The 21,934-nt window shown below is 39.7% G+C and overlaps 1 protein-coding gene across 1 annotated transcript in view; it reads left to right on the top strand.

Moving 5' to 3' along the window:
• The window catches only part of hdac3 (histone deacetylase 3), a 43,291-nt gene extending 23,877 nt beyond the window's left edge, over positions 1–19,414 (top strand). Inside the window, exons 8-15 of the mRNA XM_074647685.1 lie at positions 8,169–8,249; positions 8,385–8,458; positions 8,688–8,752; positions 14,210–14,299; positions 14,394–14,452; positions 15,069–15,148; positions 15,970–16,127; positions 17,750–19,414. Coding sequence (XP_074503786.1) covers positions 8,169–8,249; positions 8,385–8,458; positions 8,688–8,752; positions 14,210–14,299; positions 14,394–14,452; positions 15,069–15,148; positions 15,970–16,127; positions 17,750–17,819 — 677 coding nt within the window. The 3' untranslated portion in view covers positions 17,820–19,414. The remainder of the gene's footprint in view (positions 1–8,168; positions 8,250–8,384; positions 8,459–8,687; positions 8,753–14,209; positions 14,300–14,393; positions 14,453–15,068; positions 15,149–15,969; positions 16,128–17,749) is intronic.
• The last annotated feature ends 2,520 nt before the right edge of the window (positions 19,415–21,934 follow it).

Genomic DNA, 21,934 nt, shown 5'->3' with positions numbered 1-21,934 from the left:
CGTGCCCGAGTGCGCGAGGATGGGCATGCATGAACGTGCGCGTGCTTGAACGTGCAGTACATTTAAGTGTCCCGGTTTGGGGGTTAAAAATATGGTCACCCTACATCAGAATCAGTGTTTAGGGGCCAGAGCTGATGGACTGATGCCAGGCAGGATGTCAAGCAGTGGCTCTCCCAGGGAAAGAGGGTTAGGAGGCCCAAGTTTAAGAGCAGGCTCCTCTGAATTGCAGGGTTTGAAGGAATGTTGTGTTAAGTTAATTTAATTGAAGTTATGTTAATTTAAGTTAAGTGCAAACAAACATTCTGTTGTTAAAAACATAACAACATTTTTGTTGTGTTTTCTTCTGATGTTATAGAAGATGACCTATTTTGTTAATCACTGTTTGTGGCAGAGAAACTTAATATTCAGATTAAAATATTTAGCAAATATCAAGTTTTGAGGTATTGTCAATGTTTCACTCGGGTATGTAAATTAAGACAGCTATTTATTAGCATGCAAGGTCATTGATTAATACCATGCTGTAACCCAAAAAAAAGGGTGTGACCAAATCATGTGCTTTGCGACCAACTGAGAAAGTTGGTAGCACCAGTGCTACCAGTGGAAAAGTTAGTCTAGAGCCCTGCTGATACTGACTGATGGAGGAGGACAGAGGACAGAAGGAAGGACTGATACCATAACAAATTTAACTATATGGCAAACTACAGCATTGTTTTGCATTTTGTGTCTTTTGAATAAAAGGCTACTTTTTCAGTAATATATTTTCATCATTCAAGTTTTGTTAAAATTATTGTTATAATATTGTATCGTATCGAGATCGTGAACCCAATATCGTGTATCGTATAGTATCGTGAGCTGAGTGAATCGTCACAACCCTATGACTAACACAATGCAAGATTTATTAGAAAGATGTTATCAGATATATTGTTATCAATTATACACGAGAGCTAGAAATACAATCTTTATCCATATAACATACACACACACACACGGCATGAAGGAGCTCCCTCTTAACAAATACCCATCATGGCATGTGAACATAAATGCGAGATAGAGAGAATGACAAGTTATAGAAAGATACTGGTTGCATGGCAACAAGTGGCACATCGAGAGTGTTTCAGGAATTATGATCTGTCATCAATGCTAATGCTAATGCTGTTAGCTAACGTTTTTAGCGAGTTCGGTGGACAACTTGGCAGTTGAATGTGGAAATGAGATGGAAAAGATATTTAGTTTTATGTGTGTAATTTTCCTGTGTGGCCTTCAATTATATGCTGGTTTCCTAAAATGACACCTAAAATTTTATGAACCTCTGGTATAGTAGTATGTCACAAAAAAGTATATAGTATAGTATACCATAAAAAGTCATGTTATAATATGCCACAAAAATGTCATAAAAAAGTCATAGTTTAGTATGTCACAAAAATGTTATGGCATTAAAATGTCATAGAAAAGTCATAGTATAGTATGCCATAAAAAAGTCATAGTATACAGTAGTATGCCATAATAAAAGTCATAGTATAGTATGCCATATAAAGTTATAAAATGTTTTAGTTTAGTATGCCATAAAAACTCATACTATAGTATACTATAAAATATTAATAGTATAGTATGCCATAAAAAAGATAAATAGTGCCATGAAAATATTAGTATTTTATGCCAATAAAATAGATTTATAGCGTTGTATGCTATTAAAAAGTCATACTATAGTATGCCATAAAGAACTAGAAAATGCATTTCCCGCCGAAAATGAGTGGGAATGCTGACGGCTTAAATTTATGCAAAGCATTGCTGAAAATGCAGAAATGTGAAATGACTTGCCTAAAAATGTTAAAGCTCAAATGCATTGCAGGGCTCTAGACTGCGACCAAAATGATCGCATATGCAACCTTTTTTTGGGAGTGTGCGAGTTACAGCTCGTTAACGAGCTGGCAGCTGACGTTTGTATTTACAGTGAGTGAGTTGACGATAACGTGACGTTAACTATGAGGAGTCAAAACTCCGCCACAGCTCAGATCATGTTACTAATGTTAACCACTTATTTACGTACTTACTCCTCTCTTTGTCCTCTTTGGGTAATAAGACTGCAATGAATGAATTGTGTCTGTACCAACATGCTGCGTCTCTCCTCATGACAGGAGCATCTCCAGCAGCTCCTCCAACTTTAGGAGCAGCTAGCAGGGCCTGTCCTAACTTTTTGGGGGCCCTTTGCAAAATCTTGTTTTTCGACCAAATGCTATTTTTTTCACAGCAATATAAAATAGATCATTCAAGATTCAAGATGTTTATTGTCACGCCGGTTGTACAGGTACAAACGTGTGAAATACTTTTTGCTGGGAAGCTCCATTAAAATAATAAATTATTTTACATTTACATTACAATTATAAAAGGAAATACTTTATACAAGGGCATATTAAGAACATATACAGGCATATTAAGAACATATGTATTAAGAATATATACAGTATATACAGTATAGGATATATTTTTGTGTAAGAATGTGTCGAATGAATTATAGATTTAAAAGTCTGATGGCCTGGGGGAAAAAACTGTTTCTCAGTCCTGGGGGTCCTGTATCTTCTACCAGAGGGCAGGAGGGAGAACAGGCTGTTGTGGGGGTGTGTTGTCCTTAATGACCGTCAGGGACTTCCTGAGGCACCACTGTGTGTAAAGCTCCTGCAGGCTGGGCAGCTCGCACCCGGTGATGTGTTGGGCCAAGCGCACCACCCTTTCCAGCGCCTTACGGTCCACGTTGGTGCAGCTGCCGTACCAGGTGGTGAAGCAGCCTGTCAGGAGGCTCTCTATGTCCCTGAAGATTTGTGGTTTCAGTCAGAGAGTCTTGAGTCGCCTCAGAGCGTACAGTCTCTGCTGGGCTTTCCTGACTACAGCGGTGGTGTGGGTGGCCCATGTCAAGTCCTTATGGATATTGACACCCAGGTATTTAAAGGTGTCCACCCTCTCCACCGCTGTGCCGTTAATGGTGACTGGGGGGTGAGTGCAAACCCCCCTCCTGTAATCCACGATGACCTCCTTGGTCTTTGAGATGTTCAGGGAGAGGTGGTTGTTCTGACACCACTGTTCCAGGGTGGTCACCTCCTCCCTGTAAGCCGTCTCGTCGCCATGGGAGATCAACCCCACAACTGCTGTGTCGTCCGCAAACTTCACGATGGTGTTTGAAGCTCTTGTTGCCACACAGTCGTGGGTGTAGAGGGAGTACAGGAGGGGGCTGAGAACACAGCCCTGTGGCGCTCCCGTGCTGAGAGTCAGTGAAGTCGAGGTGAGGTTGTCGATTCTCACCACCTGGGGGCGTCCCGTCAGGAAGTCCAGGATCCAGTCACACAGTGGTGTGTTCAGGCCCAGATCCTTAAGCTTACTGACGAGCCTGGAGGGCACTATGGTGTTGAACGCTGAGCTGTAATCCACGAACAGCATCCTCACATAGGTGTCCTTTAAAGTCTGTCATGGTTTGGAGTCCTTGCTGCAAGTGCCTTGGGTTGTTGGAAGTGAGCTTGGACTCCACCCGTTGTCTGAAGTCTCTCTTTGCCTGTTTGATTACTGTCCTTAAAGAGTAACGTGAATGTTTGTAGTCGTCTGGTGAGCCTGAGATGAAGGCTGTGTTCCGTGCATTGAGGGCTGCACGGACATCACAGTTTATCCAGGGCTTTTGATTTGGCTTTGTCTATATAGTTTTTGTGGGGACTACGTCCTCCGTGCATGTCCTGATGAAGCTGGTGACTGTGTCTGTGAAGCCACTGATGCTGTCGTTTGCGGTCCTGAACATCCCCCAGTCCACGTGATCAAAACAATCCTGAAGGATGGCGTCTGATTGGTCTGACCAGCCGTGAACGGTCCTGTAGGCGGGGGCTTCACGTTTCAGTCTCTGCCTATAGGCGGGGAGAAGGAGGATGGAGGAGTGATCCGATTTGCTGAAAGGTGGGCGGGGGAGGGCTTTGTAGCCGTTGTGGATGGGGGTGTAGCAGTGGTCCAGTGTGTTGTCTCCCCGTGTGTTGAAGTCAATGTGTTGATACAGTTTTGGGGAAATGTTCTTCAGATTGGCCCGGTTGAAGTTCCCCGCAACAATGAGTGCAGTCCTCGGGTGCGCGGTCTCCTGCACGTTAACTGCCCTGTGTAACTCCCAGAGCGCTCTGTCCGTGTCGGCCTGGGGGGGGAATATAAACACCGGCGATGGTAACTGATGTAAACTCCCTGGGGAGCCAACAAGGCCGACACTGCAGCATGAGGTACTCCAAGTCAGCGGAGCAGAAGGTGCCGATGGTCCTGATGTTCTGTTGGACACACCGAGTCCGGTTAACCATCAGACATACCCCTCCGCCCCTTGTTTTCCCGGAGAGCTCCTGGTCTCTGTCCGCCCGATGGACGGTGACCATCGGGGCTCGATGGCGTGGTCCGGTACCTCAGCTGACAGCTAGGTCTCCGTGAGGCAGATAACGTTACAGTTTCTGATGTCCGGCTGGAAACATATCCGCGCCCGCAGCTCGCACAGTTTGTTGTCGAGAGACTGCACGTTTGCCAGTAACATGGTGGGGAGTGGGGGGGCGATGAGCGCGCCGTCTCAGCCGAACCAGGACCCCGGCTCGCCGGCCTCTCCTTCTCTGTTGGGACCCGGACTTCGGTCGGACCCCGGCTCGCCTGTCTGTCCTCCTCAGTTCAGGAAAGAGAGTTAGATCCGGAGTGAGGAATGTGGTGAGTGCTCCCCTCTCTGATGTTCAGAAGTGTCTCTCTGTTGTAACTGATCCTGGGGGCTTTGTTATTGTTGTTGTTGTTGTTATTGTCGCCGTCGTCCATTCTTTGACGTTGCTTTACTTAACTGATACTATAGAGCCTGAAACTATCACGAGACATAAAACTAGCAAAACTTAACAAAATAACATAAAACTGGCCTAAGAATACAAATTAATCTTTAAAAAAAAACACAAAAATAACCTAAACAGGTACGGAGCTCATGGCATGTCGCCCTGTCCCTACGGCGCCATGGTAACCAATCATAGAAAGGGAATTATGATTATACATATTATATTTAAATAATCACAATTAATAATTGTTTTTATGCAAATAACCACTACAGATGGCAATAACAAACCACAGTTAATGGAAAAAAGTTAATTTCAGACCCTGCTCACGCGCATCACACACTGCAGAGCGCCAAAGTTTCACTGTTCCCCAAAATGAAGCGGCCTATCGCTGATTATTTTAAAAAAACAAATGAGGAGAGAAAGGAGGAAGCTGGTGGTGAGGGAGAGTCTAACAGAGGTGGCGACTCAGACACCAACGGTGATGAAACAGGCATGGAGAGACTGGATGACAGACAAGTGAAGAAACAGAAGTACCACTTTCAGCCACAATGGCTAACACAGTACCCGTGGTTACGTTACCAGGGGAACACTGTGCTGTGTGTTTATTCTAGGCAATGTGGTCCGTCCGTTGCAGGCAACTCTGAACTTGTTAGTTAAAATGCAAATATCAAGTTTCGAGGCATTGTCAATGTTTCACTGGGGTATGTAAATTAAGACAACTATTTATTAGCATGCATGGTCCTTGATTAATACCATGCTCTAACCGAAAAAAAGGGTGTGACCAAATCATGTGCTGTGCGATTAACTGAGAAAGTTGGTAGCACCAGTGCTACCAGTGGAAAAGTTAGTTTAAAGCCCTGCATTGCACTGCACTGCTGAAAACCCTAGAAGATGAAATGTACAACTGGCAGAGTTGGAAGCTGAACTGCATTACCTAAAGAAGCTAAGAGCTGAAATACATTGTTAGAAAAGCTGGAAGCTAAACTGTAATACTGTCAAAAGTGGTCAATTTAAATTTTCCTGAATAGGCGGAAAGAAGAAATGCTTTGTATGTATATCAGACAGATGAACTGCATTGCTAAACACAAAGAGAGACACAGAGAGAGAGAGAGAGTAGTATGTGCTTGGACAGAAATAGTATTTTCACTGAATTAACCTTTAAAATCTAAGTTTTTACACAGAAAGTGGTATTTGGGTGGAAGGTAGCAGTAGTAGTTGTAGTAATAACAGTAGTAGTAGTAGCAGAAAGAGCATGAGTAGTAGTAGTAGTAGAGTCAGTAGGAACAGCAGCAGGAGCAGTATTAATAGTAACAGTAGTGGTAGCAGTAACATCTCTGGTAGTAGTAGTAGCAGTAACAGTAGCCGTAATAGTAATATTAATAGCAAAAGCAGCAGTAGTAGTAGTAGTAGCAGAAGCAGCAGCAGCAGCAGCTGTAGTAGTAGTAGCAGAAGGAGCTGTAGTAGTAGTAGCAGAAGGAGCAGCAGCTGTAGTAGTAGTAGTAGCAGAAGGAGTAGTCGTTAAACAAAATATAATAGTTACTCTATAGAGATTTTATTTTGAAAAAAAACTTGTCCTGAGTTCCCTGTTAAGAGTGTGTGTGTGTGTGTGTGTGTGTGTGTGTGTGTGTGTGTCAGAGAGACAGGTACTTTTAAATCAGAGAGGCAGAGACTGATAGTAACTAGATAGGCTTAGAGGAAATTAAACTTTTACAGTATAAAAAGAGCTTAAGAGCAATGCACCAATCAGAGACTGATGGAGCGCTAATCAGCCAATCAGAGACTGATGGAGAAACACCTGTTTGTGTCTGAAAGTGCTGAATCATGGTTGGGAATGACTGGTGAAAACACAGAGAAGGTAATACCTGAAAAAGACCCCCTCAGTTAAAAACTATACATTGTATTGCTGAAATATCTTCAGTTTGAGCACCTCAACACTTTGGTGAAGATGTAGATGTGTCATTTGTGTGGATAAAGTTAAAAATGACTGAGAACTGGCAGTTTAAAAAGTCTCCACAGTTGAGTTTTTGTTCAAGACTTTTAGAGGTGAATTAACATTGCAGCGGATGAGAGAGAGGAAGGGATCTCTTGGTGCTTTGAAGGAGATAATTCCCAAACTGACTGATGTCACGCGCTCTAGCTTTTAACGATCCACACAATACACACCCATTATAAAATCTGAAATGGTTCTGAAAGTTTCATAAAACGTAAACTGTGATAAATGAAAAACTGTAAAAGTTATCAAAAATCTGAATCATAGCCTAATAGTTCAAAGACTTGTAACCCGTTTAAAGTTTAAATGAAGTCTGTAGCTGAAAGTATGCAGAAGCAGTAGCATTTCAAAGTGGAGAAGGTTTAAGATGATTTGAAGATTTTCTCCATTGAGTTACATTGTAAAACAAATGTGGAAAAAGCTTAATATTTTAAAAAGTATAAATGGTTGAAACAAGTCAAGATATAGCACTAATGTCCTTAAAGAGCTGAATATTTTGATAGTTGAACGGTTTCTGTAGCTGAAAGTATGCAGGACTAGTTAAAGGCCAAAAAAATGTATGGAAGAAATAGTTGAAGTTGATTAAAGATTCGAAGAACAATACTGGGAATGCTGAATTAGCATTCCCACAATAAAGATTCGAAGAACAACACTGGGAATGCTGAATCAGCATTCCCGCAAATATTAGTATAGTGTGCCATAAAAAAGATGAATAGTATAGTATGCCATAAACATGTTATGGCATAGTATGGCATTAAAATGTCATAGGAAAGTCATAGTATAGTATGCCATAAAAAGTGTTGTAAAGAAATCATAATATGTCATTAAATAGTCATAATGTCATAGTATAATATGCCATAAAAGTTATACTATAGTATTCCATGAAATATTAATAGTATAGTATGTCGTAAAAATGTTCCTAAAAAGTCATAGTATATATTGCCATAAAAAGTATCATAAAAAATAAATTGCATAAATATATCTTATATATATATATATATATATATATATATATATATATATATATAATGTCATAAAAATGCCATAGTATAGTATGCCATTAAAAAGATTAATAGTTTAGTATGTCATTAAAAAGTGTCATAAAAAAGTCATATTAAAATATGCCATAAAAAATGTCATAGTATGATTTGCCATCAAAAAGTATGTCATAAAAGTATTAATAGTATAGTATGCCATAAATCTAGTATGTCATATGTGTCATATGCCATAAAAAGTGTCATAAAAAATTATAATATACTATGTCCAAATAAAGTCATAGTATTGAATGATTAACAGTATGTAAATACTGTGTTGTCTGTGTACAAGTGTGTATTGATATTGTGTGTGTGCGTGTGCTTTTGCTGCAGGTGACATGTATGAGGTGGGAGCAGAGAGCGGCCGGTACTACTGCCTCAATGTTCCTCTCAGAGACGGCATCGATGACCAGAGTGAGTTCACTTGCACTAATTTCATTATTGAAATGTAACACCTACTGTATAAAATAACACATTAAGATTAAGATTCATACTGCTGTGAACTTCATCATGTGAGCCACGGCCAACATCTGTGTTTGTGTTTTTCAGGCTACAGGCAGCTGTTCCAGCCGGTTATTAAACAGGTGGTGGATTTCTACCAGCCCACCTGCATCGTCCTACAGGTCAGCCTGTAACTCTGAATTTTTTAATGCAGGATACATCTGTTTAATTAACACTTGTCATCTCAGCTAATGGATCATGGATCATTTAGTCTGTGTGTGAGAAAATGACAGATGTTTCAGTGTGATCAGGGCCAGATAAAGTAAACGTTTCCCGTTATCAGATTAAAAGGCAGCATGTAATTGTAGGATGATTGGCACATTTGAAGTCTGTGTGTTATTCTCCTTCCAGTGTGGAGCAGATTCTCTGGGCTGCGACAGACTGGGCTGCTTCAACCTCAGTATACGAGGACATGGGTGAGACAGACTTATTTTAAATCCTAGATAAGGTGAAAGTGAAACACTGTCAACCGGCTCCTGGTTTTGATCAGTGGCCTTTATCAAAAAGCAAGTTCAACTTAGTCTTGCTCTCTTGGGGTTACCTGGCTTCATTGAGTCTGAGACTGGTGATCCTGGATAACCAGTATCATGAGTTGGCTCTCAACTCTGGGGTTTTTCAATCAATCCAAGAACCGGTCCATGTAAGAAAGGCAGAGTTTTTACTTACAGTACAAGCAACATCATCAGAACCATTAATGAAGTACTGACAATGAAATAAAATGAAACGGTGATAAACCCGTGGGGAAATTGGGTTAAAGCGACAGCAAAATGTGATATTCAACTAGAAAAGGCATTTCCTGCTGAAAATGCGTGGGAATGCTGACAGCTGAAATTTATTGCAAAGCATTGCTGATGTAGGGATTTGGCAGTAACAGGTTTGGTTATTAGCAAATTAATTAATAAATAATAATAGAATTATTAATATTAATAAAGATTATCAATAAACATTAATAATAAACGGGGCACCCCCCTGGAATCAGGGACCAATAACCAAAACATTAATATAGTCTCATTATATATGCTAAACTATCAATTTGGAACGTTGATTAATAATTAAATTAATAACTATAACCAAAATAGATAGTAAAGGTTGAAGGATATCGGAGTTTTTGACACAGCAGAGGTTGGCATTATTCACTCTTGTACAACATTAAAGAGACCAGCATGTATATTCCACAAACATTTATTTACAAGATAATAAAGGTTTAAAACACATTAATCTAACTAAATAACTAAACTAAACAAACCAAACAAAGTGTGTAAGCGTGCGTGTGATTGGCTAATGTGAATCAGCTGTCTAGTAGCAATTAAACGTTGCTGTGGCGATCTCCACTGCACCCTCAGAGAGACAGTTTATAATAGGAGTTAACCAGAGACATACATGTCATAAAAGTGTCTCTCAGACAAAAAACGTGAGTCCAATCGGCATAATAATGTCATCATCAGAGAGAAGCGTCTCTGCCGAACGCATTGATGTCGTTTTTTTTGTGTGTGGAGTCAAAAATGGGATCATGGGAGCAGGTTAGAAAAGTGCCATTGTCAACTTTCTGTCAGACATTTCCTGTCTGATTTAACATTGCTTTCTATGGAGCAGCTTGATGGACTTACTCTCACTTTTGGGACCCTAGAGACAAATGTGTAAGTCCGACTGATTCCATAGCTACACGACTGCGACCGGCACAACATTTCCTACAATTTGATGAAAAAATGATCTATGAAGAGTGATAATTGTGGGCTACGGAGCAATTTGTTTGGAAAATTTTCAAAAGATTTCAAAGCTTTCCCGCACTCTTAACGATGATGTCTCACACTCAAGCCCTTAACGACCCACGCAATACACACCCATTATAAAATCTGAAATGGTCTGAAAATTTCATAAAACGTAAACTGGGATAAATGAAAAACTGTAAAAGTTATCAAAAAGCTGAATCATAGCGTAATAGTTCAAAGACTTGTAACCCGTTTAAAGTTTAAATGAAGTCTGTAGCTGAAAGTATGCGGAAGCAGTAGCATTTCAAAGTGGAGTAGGTTTAAGAGGATTTGAAGATTTTCTCCATTGAGTTACATTGTAAAAAAAAATGGGGAAAAAGCTTAATATTTTAAAAAGTATAAATAGTTGAAACAAGTCAAGATATAGCACTAATGTCCTTAAAGAGCTGAATATTTTGATAGTTGAATGGTTTCTGTATCTGAAAGTATGCACGACTAGTTAAAGGCCAAAAAACGTACGGAAGAAATAGTTGAAGTTGAATAAACCTGCTCGGGTGTGGCAAATTGGCTCGCTAGCGCCCCCTATTGAGTAGCCCCGACGACACGTTTCCCCTAAATTTACGAAATTTGGTAGGTATATGTACCATGACGAGACGTAAATAAAACCCTCTTGGAGGTATACCGTAAACCCAACCGGAAGTCGGCCATATTGGATTTTATGGCGTTTTTCTCCATATCCAGGCGCTGTACTTTAACGAACTCCTCCTAGAGATTTAACCCGATCAACTTCAAATTTGGTCAGTAGTATCTTAAGACCTTTGGGATGAAAAGTTACTCAAAGATCAAAAAGTTATCGAACTATGTTGCCGTGGCGTGGCGGCGAATAAGCGCCTTTCGCCAAGAAACAGGAAGTTGTTGTAACTTTGTCGTACATTAACCTATATGCTCCAAATTTCTCATGCCTGATAAAAGTCCCTCTCTGACACCATCCATATGCAAATTTTGACTCAGTCATAGCGCCACCTAGTGGTAACAGGAAATATCATGTTTTACACGTTGATGTACTCTGCCTCAGAAATTAATCACATCTACCTCAAACTTGGTCAGGTCTTAAGACCTTTGGGATGAAAACTTATCAAAAGATCAAAAAGTTATCGGACCATGTTGCCGTGGCGTGGCGGCGAAAAAGCTTCTTCGCCAAAAAACAGGAGGCTGTTGTTACTTGACTTTACATAGTCCAATCTGCTCCAAACTTCACAAGCTGGATAATGGACCAGGCCTGAAGACATATATGTGGTATTATGCGTGATAGTCATAGCGCCCCCTACAGGAAACAGGAAGTTGTTGTAAATTGGCTATACATTGTCCAATCTTCCCCAAATTTGACATGTTTTATAAGAGTCTTGCCCTGAAGACATGTACGTGCCCCGACGTGCGCGTTCCCCCGACGTGCGCGCGTGGGCGAGGGCCCGATCATCGCTGCTTGCAGCTTTAATTATATGTGTCTTTAGTATAGTGTGAGTATTTTTATTTTTTTTTCTGACGATGAACAAACTATTATGAATATGTGATGCACATAATAAAGTTAACATTAATGCAGAGACTGTTTCTGCTGTTTGAAATGTTGCATTGTTATAATCATGGGAGGTCCTTAATGGTGTGCAGATTATTTTTCTAATAGAAACAACAAAGGGTAAATGTTTTATTTCCAATTATCATCCCAAACTGGCCTCATGGGATTCTGAGCTGTGTAAAAGCATTGACACAGTCAGGAGTGCCTTCTGGAATGAAAGAAACTGCAGCTATAATCGTCATTATGTATTTAGTGTATTTATACTTCTGTTTGTTAAAAGCTCTGTTTTAAAGAGGAACTATTATGCTCTTTTCCTGGTTCATACTATTACTAAAACATGTTTACATGCTTTAATGTTTAAAAAATGCTTTATTTTCTCAACCCGGCTGCCCTGCAGCACCACTTTTGAAAGTCTGTTCTGATTGGTCAGCTGGCCCTCTCTGTTGTGATTGGTCAACTGAACCAAACTCTTCAGATACCGCTCCAGCTCCGCTTTAACCAGCTTTGTTTGAGGGCCTGCCAAACTAGCCGCTAGGCAGGTATTATGAAAGTGTGTTACTTGGTGACATCACCACGTTACGGAAGAAAAGGCGGGACTTGAAGCAAGGTGTTTCAGGCAGTTCAGGAGCAGTGTTTCTGTGGGGGAGAGGAACTCCCTTTGGCGTGGACTTTGGGCTTTGTAGCTTTGCAGACCTTTTACATACACAAGAAACTATATAGCACACCTAAAGGAAAGGGAAAGGCAAAATAGGCCCTCTTTAAAATCAGAGTTGAAATTCTATTGCTCTTTATTATTTGTAACTTTATTGTAAACTCTTGTTTATGTAGGGATCCGGTAAGACTAAACTGAGTCATTATTCCCACCGGATCTGATTGGTCAGTAGCAGGGCTGTTGGCAGGCTTTGATCTAATGGCTAACCTGCTCTCTAGGGGTGTAACGATTCATCTACTGCATCGATGTATCGATTTATATTCCTACGATCCAACTACATCGATAGGTACTCAGCAAGTTGTCCTTCACGGGAGACGTATATCGATATAAAAACGATCTGAAACGCAAAGATCTATTGTATGGATACTAAGAATTTGCACCTTGTATTTAAGGACGACAAACGTTATATGAAAGTGTTTTTTAGCTCTTTTATTATTAAAGAAATATAAACGTTACTCCGGTTCACTCTCCAGACATGCGCAGCTTGCCAGCTCTGCCCTCTGCAGCGCGACTCCTCACCCGGTAACGCCGTGGAGGGAGATGGGCACCGGTCTGCATGAGCTGCTGGTGCTGCGGTGCCGAGGAGCCGGTCAACGGAGTTTGATTTTGGGGGATTGCATGAGCAGGCGCTATCAATCCACTTGACGAGGGCGGCTTCATCCATAGGAGCTTTCCCTGTGCGCTGTAGTTTTTTCATTCAGAGAAAAGGACTTTCCTTTCCCCGTCATGATATCTACGTGCACGCAGCATCATTCTCACGTATCCAGCCGGAGAGCAGACGGTCCGCGAGGCGAATTATCACGACGGGAGTAAAGTAAATAAACAAAACAGAAAATAGTAAAATATAGTACAATGTTTTTCCAGATGTTTTCATGTGTGAAAAGAGCCCAAATGAACCCTGTAGGTGGACTACTGGATTACTATCAGCAGATTAGTTAAACAGCGTTTGTAGGAATGATTCTGTCCCAAGCTGTTTGATCCCTATCAGCTGTTTGATCCCTATCAGCGGTTTGATCCCTATCAGCGGTTGATCTCTGTATTATTGATCTACCGTTTATATTGAAAATGAGGAGAGAAGCAGCAGGTTAAACCACTGTTCATTTAACTTGAATAGAAGTTGGTTTATTATATGTAGTGTTAAATATTGCACTGCCTTGTATCTTGAGAACTGAATCAGCAGGTCCTGCAGTTGCACTTTTTATTATTTTCTAATAAAAGCTGTATGTATTTGCCATTAATCGTTGTTTACTTGTTTATAACCATAATTCATTTATCCCTGATTCCCTCACAAGAAAAACTTTGAGGAATCCTGACCTGCTCTGTCCAGTATCACATATTTATTTCACAGTCACACTGATTGAATCTTTGGCAAAAAAAGTTACTGAATCCATTTCAAATCATTGAATTGTATCGTATCGTATTGCTCTAGATGACTAAATATCGTCTTGAATCGTATCGGAACCATGGAAATTGTCTTGTATCGTATCGTAAAACGTATGGTTACAGCCGTACTGCTCTAGTGATCTACCACGGTTAAAAGTGAGCCAGTTTGGTGATACTGGAAACCCAGAGTTAAGCCCAACGATAGCTGGCTAATCCACTAATCTCACTTGGTGGTACAGACCCGACCCAGCTCAAACCATAATCATTCCTCTTTTCTTCTCTCTCTCATTAACAGCATGTGATAGATTCATCTCAGCTATTAGTATGTATTATGTGACGTGTTATAAACACTGAAGTGATTCGACTCCTTTTGACACTTACAGTGCCAATACATTACATTTAGGTATTGTGTAGAGTTTAACATAGTAATAATGATGGGCATTTTTTTACCGTGTACGTGTGTTAATGTGTGCATGCTTTGTTCTCTGTCTTTCAGTGAGTGTGTGGAGTTTGTAAAGAGTTTCAAGATTCCTCTGTTGGTGCTGGGAGGAGGAGGGTACACAGTGAGGAACGTGGCCCGCTGCTGGTGAGTTTGGTTCTTTACACAAAATATGGTGTTATGGAGGTTACATGTTCTGAGTTCAGCCATGATGTGGGTTTTTTGTTTTGTTCTGTTGTAGGACCTTTGAGACATCTCTGTTATTGGATGAATCCATCAGTGATGAGCTGCCTTATAGCGGTGAGTTCACCACATATACTAAATCTCAAGCCTTCACTAATTAGGATTATGTACCTACACTACACCTCAGTGCGTTTTTGTTTTCTTGTTGCCCAAAACGGCTTCAGTATCAGAGTCCTGTTATGTTTTTGTGGGGTAGAGATTAATATTGAGCATTTTCATCCTTTAGCGCCATCTGTTGGAAATGATTTGAATATACATCTGAGTACATGCTTTTTGAAGGAGTGAGAATTCAATAGAAATAGAGATAATTTTTATTATACCCCGCGACAACGTAGTTGGGGGTATATAGTGCTTTGCGTGTCCATCTGTCTGTCCGTCTTCAAATTTGGTATGATGGTTGACAGTGTGGTTTTGCCTTTTGGGGGTTAGAAGTCCAGGATGCCCAAAATGTTTGAAATTTTTCTAAAAGGGCAAAACCTTTGGCTCTACTTTAGTAGGGGTCAAGCAGTGAACGGGGGTAGGTGAGCCATGCTCACTTTTGCCTTGTTTACATACAGTTTAAACAGAAAACCTCCCTGAATTCTGTCTGTCCTCCTCCTCCTCCTCCCCCTCCTCCTCCTCCTCCTCCTCCTCCTCTTCCTCCTCCTCCTCCTCTTGTTTCTGTCCTCCGCAGAGTATTTTGAGTACTTTGCTCCAGACTTCACACTGCATCCTGATGTCAGCACCAGGATAGAAAACCAGAACTCCAGACAGGTGAAATGTCCTCCCACCAGACTAATTAGTGTTACAGTGTTATAATAGTATAGTGTGTCTGCAGGACCTGAGAAAGCATGGCCGGCTCTAGCCCTTTTGGTGCCTAAGGCAAAATTCGGATTTGGAGCTCCGAAGGTGGCGCCCTAGCCGACCGCCTTTAGCCTATGCCTTAAGCCGGCCCTGTGAGAAAGTGTTGAGATGCATTACCTATATTTAAAGTGCTTTAACAATGCTTAAAGGGACAGTGAACCCCAAAATCAAAAAAACATATTTCCTCTTACCTGTAGTGCTATTTATCAATCTAGATTGTTTTGGTGTGAGTTGCTGAAGGTTGGAGATATTAGGCGAACTACACCCGCAAACCGTTTCACCGCGCAGAAGGAAGGGTACATCTACTCATGGACGAGAAGGTCGCGCTCCTGACAGCACGAGATGTAAACATTAGTGACGTCCTCCCTGGCTGAGCTGTAACGTTAGCTAGCTCAGTGGTGCTAGGTGAGCTGACAGTATCAGACCAATGGATAATCTTAAGTAAAATGTATTTTTTGGCACTTTGAGCACCATAAGCTGAGTGTCATCTAGTTCCATTATATTGGAGAGAAGACAAATATCTCTATGGCCGATATCTCCAACTCTCGCTAACTCACATCAAAACTATCTAGATTGATAAATAGCACTACAAGTAAGAGGAAATATGTGTATTTTAGATTTTGAGGTGAACTGCACCACAGCCCGTAAATGGTATTCCCTTCTTCCAAATGTTGTTTGTTGAGGACATAATCCACTGAGCAGTCTGTCTAACTGTGTACATGTTGTCGCAGTACTTGGAGCAGATCCGTCAGACGGTGTTCGAGAACTTGAAGATGTTGAACCACGCACCCAGCGTTCAGATCCACGACGTTCCCTCCGACATGCTGAGCTACGAACGCACTGACGAGCCCGACCCTGACGAGAGGGGGGGCGAGGAAAACTACACCAGGTCGGTACACCTGCACGGGGCTAAAATGAGTACAACACGTTTTACCCCTTACCATTCCGCCCTCTTCTTTTACAGGGGTAGGGGTGAAGGATAGGGGATGTTCAGGGGTAGTTAAATAGTCAACAGTACATGTAACAGAGAAGTGGAAATTAACGAATTCATTAATTTAAATAAATTGTGAAAGTGTATAAAGGTTTAAAACATGATGATAGAAGTATATGATGGCCATTCCCATGCTCTTCTTATGTCTCATAAGTTGTTGGAGCAATATTTGGGTTGATACCATTTGTTACACAGATTTGGTGCTAAATTGAACCATTAATACCACTTCGAGAATTGATAAAAAAATGATCAATAATCCCTCCAAAATACCACATTATGACACCAAGACCTTGAGGAACACCATAGAAAAAAACATGCTGTGATTTGGTTTCAAACACTTTTGACATTTGGAGATTTCTGCAAGAATTAGTCTTTTCAGTAATTGGATGGTGAGCTTTTCTGTTCTGGAAACTGCTCAGAAAACCCCCTTATTCTGTAGTCTGATCCATCCATCCTCTGAATGCTCTAGGTCTCTAGTTTGATCCATCCATCCTCTGAATGCTCTAGGTCTCTAGTTTGATCCATCCATCCTCTGAATGCTCTAGTTCTCTAGTTTGATCCATCCATCCTCTGAATGCTCTAGGTCTCTAGTTTGATCCATCCATCCTCTGAATGCTCTAGGTCTCTAGTTTGATCCATCCATCCTCTGAATGCTCTAGGTCTCTAGTTTGATCCATCCATCCTCTGAATGCTCTAGGACTCTAGTCTGACCCATCCATCCTCTGAATGCTCTAGGTCTCTAGTTTGATCCATCCATCCTCTGAATGCTCTAGGTCTCTAGTTTGATCCATCCATCCTCTGAATGCTCTAGGTCTCTAGTTTGTGGCTGTAAAGTTTCATGAGGCTGTGATTATCCTAGAGGTCACCACAGGTCATTTTATACAGTGAGGTCAAGTTTAAAAAAAATGGTCTCACTACAATAAAATTGTTACTATGGGGACTAACATCATCACACATGAATATAGTTGGGCTGATTGGATCAGCTGGTCTCAGCTGGTCTCAGCTTTACAGAGATACGTAAGTTATGTATTTCCAAGACTGTCTAGGGACCCCAGTATGCAGAAATATTCAAATACATAATTTTTGAATAGGCGAAAATAACACATTTGCTGCATGTTTTTTGTCCAAAACTACATGTGATCATCATTTTTTTCAGTTACATAGCTTGAGGTCAGAGGTCAAGGGAACCCTTTGAAATTGGCCCGTTTCTCCTCGCCAAAATTTAGCGCAAGTTAGTAGCGTTATTTTGCGTTCTTTCCAACAAGTTAGCATGACATGATTCCTTAGGTTTTTTAGTTTCATATGATGCCATATACATCACCCGTAATTTCACTCTACCTTGAAAACTGAGCTCGCTACAACCTCTGAAAGACAGAATAGCGGCCAGGCCTGCCAGTGGGCCGTCAGAGTGTTAAGGGGTTAATTAAAATATTTTGACTGCATTACCGCTCTCTTAAATATTTAAAATCTTCAAAACTTCTTGTACCTAACTGGCTGTTATAATAATGTCACTTCCTCAGGCCGGAGGCCGCCAATGAGTTCTACGATGGTGACCACGACAACGACAAAGAGAGTGATGTAGAAATTTGACCAAAGAGGATGAAAGGAGTGGAGCTTTTTCTTTGCAGCATTCGGTTTCATCGTCTCCAAACATCACATCATCACTGCAGATTTAACAGAAAATCAAACATTTCTGGAAGGACTGAAAAGACTCCCAAGCTCTGCTCTTTTACTCAGTAGGTTCTTTTTCTAAAAGTCCTCATTCAGCTGCCTTTCACACTGACATCGTGGTTGTTCCACCACTGTAACTCACATGAACAGACGCGATGTCAGCACCGGAGCCTTGTACATAATGTCAGTGAGTACACCTCCACACACAGCAGTATTCCAATTTTTTATTTTATTTCACAAATATTGTGAGCCCAAATTACACATACTTTAGTAATACTGTACACTCAAACATACATACAGTGTAATGTAAAAGATTACAGATGTGATGTTCCTTATTGTTTTGAATTTATAAAGAAACAGCATATTTTCTATATGTGCACATGAAGTCATACATCCAGATTTTGATCATTCTTTGTCTTTAATTTTTTTTTTTTTTTACTTGTAATCTTGTTTGCGTTATTTTGATGTAATTGACTTTTGAAAGAAGAAAATTTAATCTGCAACAAATTTTCAAAGTATTTTAATCAACTGAATTGAACTTGTAAGCAGCAATTTGTTTGGATTTAGGACACAGCCTAATCAATGTATGTTTTCCCACACCTGAAGTAGACTAAAGAACAATGTTTTGCGCATTACAAATGTTAACCCCCTGAGATTTAAGAGCAGTTAATTTGGAGGCCTGTGTGACAGAGTTCAGTGTACATGTGAAGGCACTCATTGAAAAAACACTTAAAAATCACCCACCGGGTGTCATGGAAAGACGCGAGGAGTTATTTCATCTTACAAGACATGCGAGAAGCCGTTCGAGTGCCTGCCATGATACATTAGTCACACATTAGCCAGTTCAGATTTTTAAAACCACGCTTTAACTGTTTTAGACCGAATCAACCACTATTTTAGTTCCTCACTTTTCTTATTTTACAGTCCCCGTGTAGCTGAATTCTGTTTAAATCCTCCCAGCATTATTCATGTGCCTTACAGCTCTGACAAGTCAAGAATTGGTGTAGAGCTGGGCACTTTCATATCAACTTCCCATCTAACTCGACATTAATTTGAATTTCTTCAAGGGAACATCTGTAAATGAGGCAACTGGACTTGAGCTGATCCATTATTCTCCTGTCTTTTCATTCCTTTCTCTTTTCTCCTGGATTCTCTGCTCATTACTGTATATATACACGTATAAATGTATGAACTGTGAGTGTGTTCATAATGTAGAAGAGGACAACTGTGGTGATGACTGGTAGTTTTGTTGTAAACATTTTGTACTGAAGCAGGAAGTTGGTTCAGTGATCAGAGTGCTGACATTCACTGAACTTCACTGTGCAACTTAATTAAAACGGGCTCATTACTAACGCTTTACTAAAGTGGGCTCAGGTGTATATTAGTGGTAATAAAACTGTTTGAATTCACAGTAGATATATGTTCTACCATCTGCCACCTCCAGACCTCTTTTAGCCTGAAAGTTTGTGATTTTTGATATTGTCTACTTTTTAATAAAAATAAATTGAATCCAATGCACGTAATATGAAAGTATTTTAAAGCCAGATCTTCATCAGCAGGTTTTGAACAACACCACCGGGTTGCAACAAGGTGGCAATGATAGTGAAAGTTATTTTGGCCGTGTTCAGACCTGGCATTAAAATCATAGTATATAGTATGTTGATAAAGTCGAAAATCATAAAAAAAAGTCATGTCAAAAACAAATAAAAAGTCATAATGCGGCATGTTGAAAATCATTAAGAAAGTCATGTCGAAAATCATAAAAAACTCATGTCGGAAATCATTAAAAGAGTCATGTCGAAAATCATGAAAAATTCATGATAAAAACAAATGAAAAGTCATGCTGCGGCATGTCGAAAATCATAAAAAAAGTCATGTAAAAAACAAATAAAAAGTCATAATGCGGCATGTTGAAAATCATTAAGAAAGTCATGTCGAAAATCATAAAATACAAGTCATGTCAAAAACAAATAAAAAGTCATGCCGTCGAAATGTCGAAAATCATAAAATACAAGTCAAGTCAAAAACAAATAAAAAGTCATGCCGTCGAAATGTCGAAAATCATAAAATAGAAGTCAAGTCGAAAACAAATAAAAAGTCATGCCGTCGAAATGTAGAAAATCATGGAATAGAAGTCATGTCAAAAACAAATAAAAAGTCATGCTGCAGCATGTCGAAAATCATAAAATATAAGTCATGTCAAAAACAAATAAAAAGTCATGCTGCAGCATGTCGAAAATCATAAAAAAAAGTAACGTCAAAAACAAATGAAAAGTCATGCCGCGGCATGTCGAAAGTGATAACATACAAGTCATGTGAAAAACAAATAAAAAGTCATGCCACAACAGTTCAAAAATCCAAAAAAAAAAATACTTGCCAAAAATCATGAAAGTGATGTCAAAAACAAATAAAAAGTCATGCCACGGTATGTCGAAAATCATTAAAAGAAGTCATTTCGAAAATCATAAAAAAAGTCATGTCAAAAACAAATAAAAAGTCATGCCGAAAATCATTAAAAGAAAGTCATGTAAAAAACATAAAAAGTCATGCCGCGTCATGTCGAAAATCATAACCCTAACCATGTCGAAAATCATTAAAAGAAAGTCATGTAAAAAACAAATAAAAAATCATGCCGCGTCATGTCGAAAATCATAAAAAAAAATTAATGGCAAAAACAAATAAAAAGTCATGTCGAAAATCCTAAAAAAGAGAGTCATGTTGAAAATCATAAAAAATTCATGATAAAAACAAATAAGTCATGCCGCGGCATGTCGAAAATCATTAAAAGAAAGTCGAGTCGAAAATAATAAAAAAGTCATGCCGTCGAAATGTCGAAAATCATAAAATACAAGTCAAGTCGAAAACAAATAAAAAGTCATGCCGTCGAAATGTAGAAAATCATGAAATAGAAGTCATGTCAAAAACAAATAAAAAGTCATGCTGCAGCATGTCGAAAATCATAAAATATAAGTCATGTCAAAAACAAATAAAAAGTCATGCTGCAGCATGTCGAAAATCATTAAAAGAAAGTCATGTCAAAAACAAATAAAAAGTCATGCCGCGGCATGTCGAAAATCATTAAAAGCAAGTCATGTCGAAAATCATAAAAAACTCATGCCACGGCATGTCGAAAATCATTAAAAACAGTCATGTCAAAAACAATTAAAAAGTGGTCATTAAAAGAAAGTCATGTCGAAAATCATAAAAAAAAGTCATGTAAAAAACAAATAAAAAGTCATGCCGCGGCATGTCGAAAATCATAAAAAAAAGTCATGTCAAAAACAAATAAAAAGTCATGCCGTCGAAATGTCGAAAATCATAAAATACAAGTCAAGTCGAAAACAAATAAAAAGTCATGCCGTCGAAATGTCGAAAATCATAAAATACAAGTCAAGTCGAAAACAAATAAAAAGTCATGCCGTCGAAATGTAGAAAATCATGAAATAGAAGTCATGTCAAAAACAAATAAAAAGTCATGCTGCAGCATGTCGAAAATCATAAAATATAAGTCATGTCAAAAACAAATAAAAAGTCATGCTACAGCATGTCGAAAATCAAAAATACAAGTCATGTGGAAAATAATAAAAAATTCATGATAAAAACAAATAAAAAGTCATGTATGTCGAAAATCATTAAAAGAAGTCATTTCGAAAATCATAAAAAAAGTCATGTCAAAAACAAATAAAAAGTCATGCCGAAAATCATTAAAAGAAAGTCATGTAAAAAACATAAAAAGTTATGCTGCGTCATGTCCATCCATCCATCTGCAACCGCTTATCCCGTTAGGGGTCGCGGGGGGGCTGGAGCCGATCCCAGCCGACATTGGGCGAAGGCAGGGTACACCCTGGACAGGTCGCCAGTCCATCGCAGGGCTGACACATAGAGACAGACAACCATTCACGCTCACATTCACACCTACGGGCAATTTTTAGAGTCCACAATTAACCTAACCTGCATGTCTTTGGACTGTGGGAGGAAACCGGAGTACCCGGTGAAAACCCACGCTAACATGCAAACTCCACACAGAAGGGTCC

The sequence above is a fragment of the Sebastes fasciatus genome, chromosome 10 (assembly GCF_043250625.1).
Source record: "Sebastes fasciatus isolate fSebFas1 chromosome 10, fSebFas1.pri, whole genome shotgun sequence".
Lineage (NCBI taxonomy): Eukaryota > Metazoa > Chordata > Actinopteri > Perciformes > Sebastidae > Sebastes > Sebastes fasciatus.
This window is presented reverse-complemented; position numbering and strand designations above follow the sequence as displayed.